The sequence below is a fragment of the Chelonoidis abingdonii genome, chromosome 7, assembly GCF_003597395.2.
Source record: "Chelonoidis abingdonii isolate Lonesome George chromosome 7, CheloAbing_2.0, whole genome shotgun sequence".
In the NCBI taxonomy this organism is placed as follows: Eukaryota; Metazoa; Chordata; order Testudines; family Testudinidae; genus Chelonoidis; species Chelonoidis abingdonii.
Window position 1 is genome coordinate 73,201,868 of NC_133775.1, and position 13,341 is coordinate 73,215,208.

The window sequence follows — 13,341 nt, forward strand, 5'->3', positions numbered from 1 at the left end:
AGGCTAAACAAGCCAAGCTCTTTGAGTCTCCTTTCATAAGGCAGGTTTTCCATTCCTCGGATCATCCTAGTAGCCCATCTCTGAACCTGTTCCAGTTTGAATTCATCCTTCTTAAACATGGGATTCAATTCCCAGCTCTACCACAGAATCTACTTGTACTGCCGTGTACAATGAATCCCCAACCTTTTAGTCAGAGCTGCTAGGCACCATTATACTACAATAATCACCACCACCACCACCACCAAAATAATACCTTAGTTCTGTCCCCTCACATGCGTCTCTTACTGCACAGTTTTTCATGACTGATCACACATGTATGTGCAGTAATGCATAAGGCTACATATGTACATACATATACAGTTATTGAAAATGTCACAATACTTTTCCACTATAGTGTTTGATTTGCTGAAAGACATGTCACACTGGTAATGAATAACATGTATGTACATACAGAATTGAGATTCCTCTGGGACTCTGAACACCAAAATGTTGAATTAACATATATTTTAATATAATTTCCTTTTCAAAAAACAATTTCTGAAGACTATTAAGGCGTAAATATGTAAGTCGGTGAAAGCAGAAACATAACTAGGAAGAAAGAAGGAGCACAGTCAGAGACAAAATAGCAGCTGCAGTCTCATGCAAAAAAGATGTAAATTCTACACACTCCATCCAAGTACTGGCCAGGCAAATCCTTGCTTAGTTTATAAAATCTGACATGATCACAATCCAAGGGAGTAAAGCTGCAGGATAGGGATTGTTTCTTTTACTTACTGAAGTCTTAGGGAAATAATAGGCGGGGGAATCAAATTAATGTCTTCTGCATAAATGCAGAGTATTACCATTAGGCATGCATTAAATACATAAATCATTGGGTGCTGCCATTATTATCACAGAAAAGCAGCAAACCTAGATACTAAGCCAGACATGGGCAAACGTGGGCAGACGTCCTGCCCGGCCTCTGAGCTCCGGCCGGGAAGCCTAGTCCCTGGCCCCTCCCCCACAGCCACACAGCTGCGCGGGCTGCACTCTAGCACACCGCTCCTGCTGGGCAGCGTGGGGAGCGCAGCTGGCTCTGGCCGGGTGTTGTGGCTGCGAGCTCCTGCTGCTGGTAAGGGGTTGGGGAAGGGAGCGGGGCATCCTGGGGGGCAGTCAGGGAGAAGGGGGCAGTTGGATGGGGTGGAGGTTCTGGGGGGGCGAGTGGTCAAGGGATGGGGAACAGGGAGGGTCAGGAGTGGGAGTTCCAGGGGGGGGCCTGTCAGGGGGCAGGGATGTGGATAGGGGTTGAGAGAGAAGTCAGGGGACAGGGAGCATGGGGGTTGGATAAGGGGGTGGGATCCCAGGGGACACTTAGGAGCGGGGGGGTCCCGGGAGGGGGTGGTCAGGGGACAAGGAGTAGAGGGCAGTTGGATAGGGGGTGGGAGTCTGGTAGGGCGGCTGTCAGGGGGCAGGGGTGTGGATAGGGGTCAGGACAGACAGGAGACAGGGAGCAGGGAGTTTGAATAGGGGGTGGGGGTCCCAGGAGGAGGCTTCAGGGCACAAGGAGCGGGGGGTTGGATGGGTTGGAGGTTCTGAGGGGGGTAGTCAGGGGGCAGGAAGTTGGAGGGGCGGATAGGGGGCAGGAGCCAGGCTGTTTGGGGAAGCACAGCCTTCCCTACCCAGCCCTTCATACAGTTGCACAACCCCGATGTGGCCCTTGCGCTAAAAAGTTTGCCCACCTCTGTATTAAGCAGAGGTCTCCCAGCCAAGTACAAACCTGCTTAACTTTGAAAATTAGAACAGATTTGTAACGAAATTACCAAATGAGAAATGTAAGTGGAACAACTGAGCCACTGGGTGATCTTTTTGTAAGAACTGTCTTCCCCTACTCTGCCCTCTTCCTGTTTGTTCTCTTCCTCACTTGTGTCAGATCTAAAATCCTGATTTCAAGTTCCTCAGCATGAGGACCTTGCTCGACTATTTGCTTTTTGAGATGCCATGCAAATGTTTGGGTGTAATGTATATAATAAATTAATAATAAATAATAATAACAACAAATATTAAAGTCAAGCACTTTCAGATAAATAAGGCTGTTATTCCACCAGTTTGAGAGAGACTCCTTATACTTACAATGAATAACAGAGTTGGCAATGCCAGGAGAAGATATAAGAAAGTGTAAGTTAAAGGAGGGTGGGGAGTAACATTAGCTTATACCTTCTCCTAGCCCCTTAGTGTGTAAATTAGGCTCCCTTAGACATTGACATGATGAGTGTTTAATGTAAGGGATCCGAACTGCACACCACCTTTGAAATTGGTTCTTTGAATGTAAGGGGTTCTGAATAAGTAATTAGATCCAAGGAAGTCTCAGTAAGTCTAGGAGAAGGATAAGCTGGTGAAACATACCTGCTGAGGGGCTGGAAGAAAGTGTAGGTTTTGGGATGTATCTGCTCTATTGCTCAGCAGTTTGTCCTGAATTTGGTATTCTCAGTTGTGACCCACGGGGGACACAGCTATAGTGACATCTATGGCTGACCTAGACATGACACCAATGAAGTCCAAAGAGAGTAGTATCCAGCCTTCCTTCCTTAGCTAAGGAAGATCACTTGAGGGAGGAGAGGGAAAGCCAACTACTGCAACTGGGAAGAAAACATCTCTCATTTAGGATCACCATACATATCCATGGGAATAAGGTATGTGAAAGGCAAGGGCCTCTCCCAGTCATACAAACAATCTGCTTTGACTCTTGCTCTTTAAAATTAAATTAAAAAAAAAATCTCATGAACTAAGATCCCCATGACAATATCACGGCATCCCAGTGAGCAGCTATTGGAGCATCATGGTGTATGAATTTCAAGGGTTGTGTCTGATGTAAGAGTAAAAGGGTCAAACTGGAAAAAATCATTCATTCCCTTCTCTAGAGATGCTAAATGGATTCAAACATTTGGACAGATCAAAACATATTTTTCAAATGGAAATTATATTACCTGGAGACAGCCACAGCAGGGCTCTGTGTCCTCTTTCCCAGAAGCCCATTAACTATTACCATGGCATTCAGCCCCCCTTTCCCAGGATCTCTAATAACTTATTCTCCGTGTTCTCTCCAGAGTCTCTATAATCCCATTTTCAGTGTTCTCTGTCCCCTATCCTAAGGCTTCTAATATCCCACTCCAATAGAGGGCCCTCCTGATCCCATTCTGGGTGCTCAATGCCCCATTTTTAAGACACTCATTCATCCCATTCTCAGTGGTTTCCGTTCTCTTTTCCCAGAGTTTCTATAATCCCATTCTCAGGGCTCTCAACCCTTTTTACATCCTCTACCAACCCTGCCTCATTACCCCATGCCCCTTTGACTTGGCCCCTCTCACCTCATTCCATCACTTGAAGTTTTTAGGTCAAGACTGGATGTTTTTCTGAAAGATTGCTCTTCTTCAACCAGAAATTATGAGCTGGATGTAAGAACCACTGGGTGAAATCCCATGGCCTCGTAATGGTTCCTTCTGGCCTTAAAATCTATTAAGTGCTCAGTGCTTCCTCCCTGTTCTCTGTCACCTTTCCCAGACCCCTTATTATCATCCCGTCTTCATTTCTCTTTTCACAATTTCCCAGGCAATCATCCCATTCTCAGCACTCTGTCTCCCATCCAGTACCACCATTACAAATATAAAGGCTTCCATTGCTTTTCAGATTAGACCATTTTAAAGCTTATTTGTCATGTTTGCAGATGTTTTTAATTGTTTATTTTTGTTCCAATATTTATAACTCATTCTATTTCTGCAACTTTTATCAGTAGGATTAAGATCTCTATCAGCTGTATTTAGCATGCAAGACTTTCTTATAAACTAGTCAACATCGCCTAAACTGATCTACTCAGCATAAAGATTTTATGCAGAAATAGATTAACAGAGTACATATCCTCTCCTAGGTTTTCTGATGACCATTTTCAGAGCTCTCCTTCTCTGTTCCAGCTGCTGTTTATATCTTTCATAGTGTCTTAGAACTTCTTTTCTCTTTAGTCATAGAAAAGCATTACTGTGTATGTGCACAATATACTGTATTGGACTTAATTCTTCAAAACCAGCATGGTCTATTACAACCACAGCTGGTATTGACTTTAATATTTAAGGTGCACAATAGTTTCCACCATAAGATCCTATTTTCAGTTGGTTATAACTTTGCCAAACTTTAACTATTTTGGCTGAAATTTCCCATGCTGGACACATGTTTTGGGACGTTTCAGCAAAATTGGTCCAGACATTTCTGAGAATAAAATTAGTTAAAAATACATTTTTGCCCATATTAATTTTTTTTACAATTGTTCCATTAAGAAGCTCCAGTGTCTCCCTGCTTTGAGCAGGGATTTGAAATTTGGCAGGAGAACCGCCCAGGTCTCAGGGATGTGTCCTTTGCTATCCTTATGAAGATCTACCCAAATTTGGCCAAGCTATGAGCCTCTGAAAATTGCAGTTTGCACATGCTCAGTAGGGAGGGTTGTTAGCGGCTGGCAGCTAAATTCTCTGAGGATTGTATCTGCATTGAGCATGTTCTAGCCCCTCATAATGCTTGTGTTCCAGATGGACTGTGCATGCATCACCCCCACAGGGTGATGGAATAAATTCCATCCCTTTGCTGCAGGGGCTGAGCAGAACGTTCCCTGCAATTGATCCTTGTTGCAAATGGGAACTGCTATGATACCATGCACCGGAACTGAGAATAAGGAGACTGTCTCTCCTATGCTCCCAAATTCCTCCTGCTGGTGCCCACACAACATGGAGAAGGAAGTTGCCTGCCAGCAACGCAGGGAGGAGGGAGAGGACTAAAACAGGAACCAGTGGGAAGAACAGAAAAACAGAGGGAAAGAGACTGAGATAGAAGCCAGTGAGAGTAAGGGAGACTGGGACAGGACCTAAAGTGGAGAAGATTGAAACAGGGACAGACTGGAGAGAACAAGAGTAAAAGGGGTCAGGATTGCAGAGACAGAAGCAGAAGGGTTTATAATCACTAGGTTACACTCTCCTCCAGAATCTAGCACTGAACCCAGATTCCCAAGTCTCAACATTCATCTGCTGTCAATAAATAGCTCTTAAAATCACTCGTAAATTGTCTCTCTCTTCCTCCTCTACTGGCTAATCCACTTAGGGGATAACCATGTATTACTGCTACTAGTTACTCAGCTAGCTCAAATGGTAGCAAAGGTCTGTGCTGTGGATCTAAAGGTCTCAGTCCTGCTGATTACTCATGTTGGGGTCAATATGGTTCCACACTACAGAATTTCTATTTTTTTTCAATTTGCTTTCTTTAAAAAATGTGAGAAATTATATCAATAAACCAAGGTTAAAAGAATATTAAAGTTGCAAAGTCAAACACTCAAAAGTTAGGAAATCTCAGGATTATCTCACATGCCACCTTAATTCAGCCATTCCGTGCATATCCACTATGGTACAAAGTGAAATCCTGGCTCCACTGAAGTCAATGGGAGCTTTGCAATGGACTTCAATGGGGCCAGTATTTCACCCACAGTTCTTAATTACAGGATCATATGCTATTTTTTCCATAGCTTCCTTGCCTCATTCAGGACACAGAATGAACAGTGCTCACTAAATGGGAAGCCATTCAATATTTCTGTTCACAGTTATCATTCAGTGTATGGACCCATGCTTTATTTATTCTACTCCATTTAAATCCTACATTGAATACAGAATTAACATCCACATAGGTTTTCTCATCATGGACATTCCTCAGTATAGCATCTGAGTGCTTTACGAACACTGATGAATTTATCTTTATCGCACCCCTACGAGATACACTGGTATTATCATCTCACATTTTACAGAGGGAAACTGAGGCAAGGAGCGATTAAGGACATATTTGTTTAATATCCACCAATTTTGGGCATCCAATTTAAGACAGCCATGGCCACATTCACAAAGAAACTGAGTGCAGTCATCCCTAAATTTTAGGCTCCTAAAAAAAATTGGTATTCATAAAGCCTCAGTTTGGTGCCTAGGCACAAGGGCCTTAGAACAGGATTCACAAAAGTCAGCATGCTAACTGGCTCCTCACTTAAGACAGCCAATGGGAGATGCCAAGCTGAAAAGTGTGTGGCAAGCCCTCTGTCTTGAAGATAGGCACCTACATCCAGGCTGCAAGGAGGGACCTCCCCCTGCTTTGGATTTTCAACTACAAAAGCCTCTCTTAGCATTAGGCGATACTCCATGTTAGCAAGAAGTGGCTGCAGGCAGCACTGTCTCATAACTCTCAGTCCGGTGGTTAGAGTACTCACTTGGGATGTTGAAGATCACTGGTTCAAGTCCCCACCTGTAGCTGAGGTGAGAAGGGAGCTGAACAAGACTCTGCTACCACCCAGGTGAGTGCCCTAACCATGGAGCTCTAGGATATTGTGATGCATAGCTCCCTCACTCATCTTGTTGAAGCTGTTTCACTGGATAAATAAGGAAAAAATCATTAGACCACAGAGAGAAAATGAGCATGAGAATGACTCTGTAACCCTTGCAGCTGGAGCATTCACCAGAAATGTAGCAAATCTCTATTCAAATTTCTTCCCTCCCTGAGGTGGGGACTTGAACCAAGCATCTCCCACATCCTAGGTGAGTATTCTAAACACTAGGATAAACGTTATGAGGGAGGTCCTCCTCCTCCTGGCCATTTTGTGTAAATTCATCTATAGGGATCTGATCCAGCAGGCGAGCTCAAAATTCACCTACCTCATTGAGCCCCACAGGTGACTAAGGCAGAGAAATGCCTATCTTTCCCCAGTTCATGACTCGTTCTGGGGTTTAAGCATCCATATGCCTGGTATGGGGCTGCAGTGTGCATGCTCAGAGGCCAAAATATAGGCATTTAGGAACTTTTACTGCACAAATGTAGGCACCAAGTGAGTTTAGGCATCGACAGGGCTCGGGGGCAGCTGAATCTAGGATTTGTGAATCCTGGTGGGGTGAGATTCTGGGATTCAGACACATAAGTCCTTTGGTGAATTTAGCCCCTAAGGCCTAATTTTTCAAAGTTCCTAGCATTTTTATATCACTATATATGTTCAAAACAGAACTCCAGTCAACTTAAGTTCCAGTTGTGAGCATTTAGCACTCCTGAAAATCAGCCTCCCAGTGTTTTAAGCTGGGCACTCGGAAATGAACAGTACACCATTAGTAGCCACCTCTGAAAATTCTGGTTTAAGCCACTTTCCCAGCAGCATATAGGAACACCGTGGCAGCGGCAGGGATAAGAATGCAGTTCTTCAGCATGGCATTCAGTTGCTTTAATCACATAACCATCCTTTCCTGCCTCATGCACTAAACATCTTCCAACATCTGTAGCAAATGAAGCAACCATCCTACAGACAACAGCCTCATTGACTACATGGCTCTGATTCATTCCCTGGGCAAGGTCCATCCTGTGCTGTGAATGAGGTGGAATTCCTTTGGAGAAATAGTGCTACGATGGTGGGTGAAAATACTAGCCCCACTGAAGCCAATGGCATATTTACATTGACTTCAGTGGAGCCAGGATTTCACTCTGTATCACAATGCATATGCACAAAGAGGCTGAATTAAGGTGGCACAGGCAAATTTAATTCTGGTATTTCCTAGCTTTGAGTTCTTGACTTGGCAACCTTAACTTTCTTTTAAGTAACAAATTTTGGGATGTAAATTGATCTCCATTATGCAATTTCAAATATCCAGAAGCAATGATTAAAGCAAGTGATCTGCAACATTCACGCAAATAACAAGTCTACCTATAGACTGTCTAATAATTATAAGTCTAAATGTAGACTTATTGAAATGAGAGTTGGATGTCTTCTCTGAAAATCTCAGTCATAATACATAGAAAAACCACTGAGATAAAATATTTACCAAATACACAGAGTAGTGCCTTACCTGAGAGGCTGGAAGAGCTCTCTGTCAGGAATATAATATGTTTCAGAACTTATTTTTCAAACAAGGAAACCAATTTTTAAAACAGCCCCTCTTTAAATGGCATTAAACTATGACACAGGTGGCAGGAATTCCAATGTGAATCTGATTGTGTATCCTTAACTTAGACCAGTGGGCCTTTTGTTCACCTCAGAGCAAGTTTGAGACAGAGCATAAGCCTTAAATCTGGATTTCATCACTTTTTTTTGTCTAAGAACTTGTGAAAGGAACAAAATACAGTGGGCCAAATTTTGCTCTCAGCTGCATAGGTGAAACTCCTACTGAAGTCAGTGGAAGCTTTATCCATGTAAGTGACAGCAGGATTTACCCTGAAAGGTATAGAACTGGTGATATACCATGAAGTGTCTGAGTATAGCTAGGCACTAGACATTAAGGATTTACTGATTTAACACTTGACTTGTTCATCCTTCCTAGAACATTCCTATGACATCATCTTTTGATGCTCTCATTGATTAACTTTCTGATTCTTTCAGTCTGAAGCATTTTATCCAAGGCTTTTGTGGAGTGCTAAATTAAATGAATGGTTTAGTGACAACCCAATTGGAATTAATCAACTGAGTAAAACAACTGCATTAAGCATGTGTATATGAGGCAGGATTTGAGGCAGTTTTATACTAACTAGTGGAGAGCTGCAGCTGCTGCATATGTTGATGGAAATAGAGATAATGAGCAGCTAATTTGTGAGTTTATCTGGACATAGGTGTAGCACTGTTCAGATGTAAATAGCACATCAAAAGCAACTGAATATGTTGTCTCTATCCTGTGTAATTGGCTGAAATGGGTCAAATGTCTAATGAAAAGCATAATTTTGTGTCTTAACCTAATGAAAAATGGCACAAGTCATGAACATGAGCAGTGGAAAGGAGGTAGAACAACTGAAAGAGGAAATGTGTGTGGGAACCCAAAGCTGTAATTATAAACCATTGTGATAAACAACTACTGTATATTTGAAAGTGTAATGTATTAAAGTTATGTGTTAATTTTACTTTTTCTGCTAAATGACACTTCTATATGCATAAACTATTTGTTACTGAAGGCTAATGAAATCCACATCTTCTGTTTACAAATAGTAGGAAGGTCTCATTTATGTTATTTTAGCAGTCATTAAACTCTTAAGGCCAGACAGAAAGGAAACAAAAGATCCTTTCTTGCACAGGAAGAATAGTCATTTGGAAGGATCAAGAAACTTGATCCACAAAAACTGGATTTCAAAACAGTTTGAACTACCCTGGACTTTTAAAGAGGCTGGTTTTCTCAAAGAGCAGAAAGACTTCCTGGGGCTGGAGATACAAGTTCTTACTACCTCTTTATTCATTTGCCTGATCCTGCCCAAACTGTGACTCTGGCTGTGGTAGGAAGAGCAGGGCTACTTGCCCAATATGCCCCATTACACACAAGTGGGCAGGGAGGGAGCAGAGAGAGGGAATGGGGAGTAATAAGTGTCCTGGTTTTACCTCCTTTCCCCAGCTTACTCCTAAATCCAAGTAGCTACCCAGGCACAAAGGGTATTTCCTCACAAATGGAGTGAAGTTACTTACTCCATCTTTGAAGCTGGGAATGCATTTGACTCTGAGACAATTCATCCCATGGTCTACTCCTGGGGGGCACAGCTATGGTATGCCCCTTATCCAGGGCAGATCATAAAATGATAATCTAGTCCATAGGAATTAATTAATTTTTTTCCCTGAAAGTTCCTCCTGCCCCTGCTGGAGCCTTAAGGATCCTCTCATATTTAATCAGTCAGCAGGTTAAAAGGTTGTTCTGTGAATTATTTCCAGTTTCATTGTTTGCCATCTGGATGAACCATGTGTATTTTTATTCTCAAATACAACTTTTATCTTAACTGTTCAGTAACATATTTGTAACATAGCAATGCAATCTTGTGCATATTTAATCAGCTGAACCATAAAAAGAAATCATAGCAATGTTTAATGTACACATAATATTTCTCTCTCTCTCTCTCTCTCTGTGTTTCTCTATCCACAAAGAAATATGAAAGCTATCCAATTATTTTTTAAAGAGCGTTAGCTTTCACACCACGTTATCACATTTTTCCTTAATATAGTGCTTGGTGTCTGAACTTCTGAGCAGCACCAAATACCATTTCCTAATACTTTGTAGGCATTTTAAATGATGAAATTCTTTATATCCCAAAATGTAATGTGAGAATACATCTATTGCTTTCGCTGCAAAAGAACTGAGTGAATTTGCTTATCTCCAGTAATCAACGAGACCCTTTGCTGATTCTTACTGAATTTTGATTTAGTGAGTCAGCAAGTAAATAATGAAAAAAATCAAGAATACATCATCATACAAGGTATTTTGGTCATTTATTTTCACAAGTGAATAGCAGTTTAGTTAAATGTTTTATGATAACCCTCCATAGCATACTAGTAAATGTACTGCAGTTTAATTTATTAAAGGAATGAACACTTAGTAATAAGAAACCTGACTACCTGACAAGAAGATGAGACCTGTCGGTATTTAAAAACAATTACTGAGTTTGCAAAATAGCATTTCACTATTTTGCAATACAGAATTGGTGAGGTTCTATATTACTTATTCCATCCCCAACTGAGCAGCAATTTTTGCAAAGTTGGTAGTTTTGATGACCATGAGAAAAGGAGGATAAATTAAAACCCTAAACCCAAATACTCCCAAACTTTGGGGAAATGTGGATCTGGATCCACACCTCACAACTGGGCCTTCTTCTCTAGTGAACCATACCAAATTCCTGGGTCTGACCTCCCCAAAACACTGGATAAGTTCAGGTGTGGATCCAAATTTTGAGGCTTGATTCCATCTCTAGCATGCACCTGCTAGTGAATAAAGGAAAAAGGTTTCTTTGCTTTATTTATTACTGTCTATCTTATTTATATTCAAGAGAGTGTTTCATAGGGACTTAATTCAGAGACACAAAGTAGAAAAAAAGTGAAGAATGATCCAATGGGAAGTGTGTTTCAAATAACAATCATTCCTCTCTTTAAGGGAATAGAGCCATCACATCTCCCAATATCCCATTAATAGACGTCAGTACTCTGATCCTAACCTGGTGTTGCACTGGATACTGTTGGCCACAGCTGTTCAGGTCCTCCCGGCCCTCCTCGTAAGACTCCTGCATCCTCCATGTGCACAGCACTGAATAAACAAGCATACTGATTAAATTACATAGTTCCTATCTGACCTGTTTTTGTTCAACATTCCATTTTCTGGCTATTTGTCCAAAGTCACAGTTGTTCTTTGTTGCACCAGGGCTAATGCAACATTGCATCATGCTAGCAGATTCTGCTAATGCATTATTAAAGCATCTATCATGTCAATCCTGCAAGAACTGCAAAAATTGTCTTTGGTTATTATTTGAAGGCTGCAACATAATTCCATGCAGTTCATATCAGACACAGATATTATCTCCAGAGGATGTGAAATCACTAACGCTGCAGGGAAGTCACCTAGCCCCAGATTCTCAAAGGTATTTTGGTGCCTAACTTCCACTGAAATAGAAGTTAGGTGCCTAAATACCTCTGAGGACCTGAGCCTTAATCCATATCATGTTTGTGATGTCTTAGCAGTGAAGTAAATAATGAAAATCAGTTCTGGGCTTCTTTCAGCATGCTATTATCAGCCACTCTTCTATAGCAAATATCCCAATGCAATTTATAGTACCCAATGCTGATTAGCTTATGCTTTTGGCAAACACTTTTGAAGGGAGAAATTAGGTGTCACAAACTACAGTAACCATGTAATATCAAGTTTTATACAGTGTCAAATGATGAGCAGTCTGCCATGAGACCAGCACATTTAATTGTTGCACATTGTCTAGCCCTGAACTCGTAAGGAGATGATGGGGAGGGGGGGGGAGAGAGAGAAAATAGATGCTTGATATCTTAAAATGCAAAAAAGTAGATAGTAATTTTTAAAATGAGCTAACCCTCTTCACTTATCAAGCAAGTTACTTCAGGCAAAATCCTGAAGTATCTCCTGTTCTACCTGTATACAGGCAAGGCTCCCACTGATTTCAAGCAGTGTTCTATTTCAGTTTGGACCAAGAGAAGTTTCTAAAACATGGTCAATTCATTTCTCAGGGTTAATGGGCAAGATTTTTAAAACTGGGAGCTCAATAGTGCAAGATTGTAATTCGTCTTGTTACTTTCTAAATGATTTTGATCTGTATGCTATTTAAACTTGATTTAACTAAGGAAAATCAACATTGACGTTGATTAAAAAAGGTATTTTTTTAGTTAAAAGGGCATTTCAAATATTGTATGTACAGTTATTTTACTTTGTATTTGCTATAATAGTCACCAGAGAAATATGAAAGTACATTTTAATTCACTCAAATCTATGTCTTTTTGTATTCAGCAAATGATTTTTCCCTCTGAGTTTGTAATGCCACTTGAAATTACCATGGCCTTTTTACTTATTTCTAAATTTGTTATCCGGTCTTATTGATAAGGTCAGAATAGATCTGAGAATAAGACTGGTTAGTTAATTTGCTAAAGCACAGAGAGCAAAGATATTATTTTATCTAGGTCCTACACAAACAGCATTATTTTACTCCTATTAAATTTATTGAGGAGCAAATTAAACTAAGGCAAATTTGGGATCTAAGGCTGAGATTTCTAAAGGACTCTAAGATGGGCACCTAACTCATGAAGGTTTCCTTGGAAATCTCAGCCTGATATGCTTGTCAATGCCCTTTTAACTTTTTTAAATACCTTGAATGTACCATGTGGTTAATAAACTGCCTGCAGCAGTGGTACACTTTTATGGTAATGAGAGGCAGTGGATAGAAAACTATTGATGTTGCATACAATCTACTGAAATGCACCAGAGTGGATGATAATAGGAAGTTTTAATGTGCATGAAGAGTGTATAATCAATTAAATAATTCAGTAATTGCAGCAATCAGGCACTGATAGTAAATGTATAAAGCAGCATAAGGTAAACAACATGAATGCATAGACCAAACACTAATATAGTAATGACCAGCATAAAAGGCAATAATTACAGTGAATCGGTAGGACTGGTAGATATAATGCCTCAGAAGCAAATCTTGGGTGCTTCCGTCACAGCATGCAGATCTCACTAGTGCATGTCAGCAGCTGTACAAGATTGAAAGACAGTCTCTGTCACAAAGGGAGAAAGATATAAGCCCTTAAGAAGGGGAAGTACAGTACATACCTTTGTATTCCTGCTCTTAGGGATGCAGAATAACGCCAATCAGGATTGGGTTGTTTTGGCTGCAGAAACAAAAGAGAACAAAATCTGTATTAATTTGTATTAAAACATTAAACATCTATGCATCTGAGTACAGGCCTTTCTCCAAAGTTTCTACACATTTTCACACCTATTGTCAAATGCCTCCATAGAGCTATTTACACTTTTTATTCATTCAGAGCTGCCAAATCTC

At 40.9% G+C, this 13,341-nt stretch overlaps 1 protein-coding gene across 1 annotated transcript in view; it reads right to left on the reverse strand.

Moving 5' to 3' along the window:
• LOC116829416 (protocadherin alpha-3-like) overlaps positions 1–13,341 on the reverse strand; it is a 226,228-nt gene that overhangs the window by 76,043 nt on the left and 136,844 nt on the right. Inside the window, exons 3-4 of the mRNA XM_075068305.1 lie at positions 13,113–13,171; positions 10,981–11,069 (exon numbers count right to left, since the gene is read on the reverse strand). Of these exons, the coding sequence (XP_074924406.1) occupies positions 10,981–11,069; positions 13,113–13,171 (148 nt within the window). The remainder of the gene's footprint in view (positions 1–10,980; positions 11,070–13,112; positions 13,172–13,341) is intronic.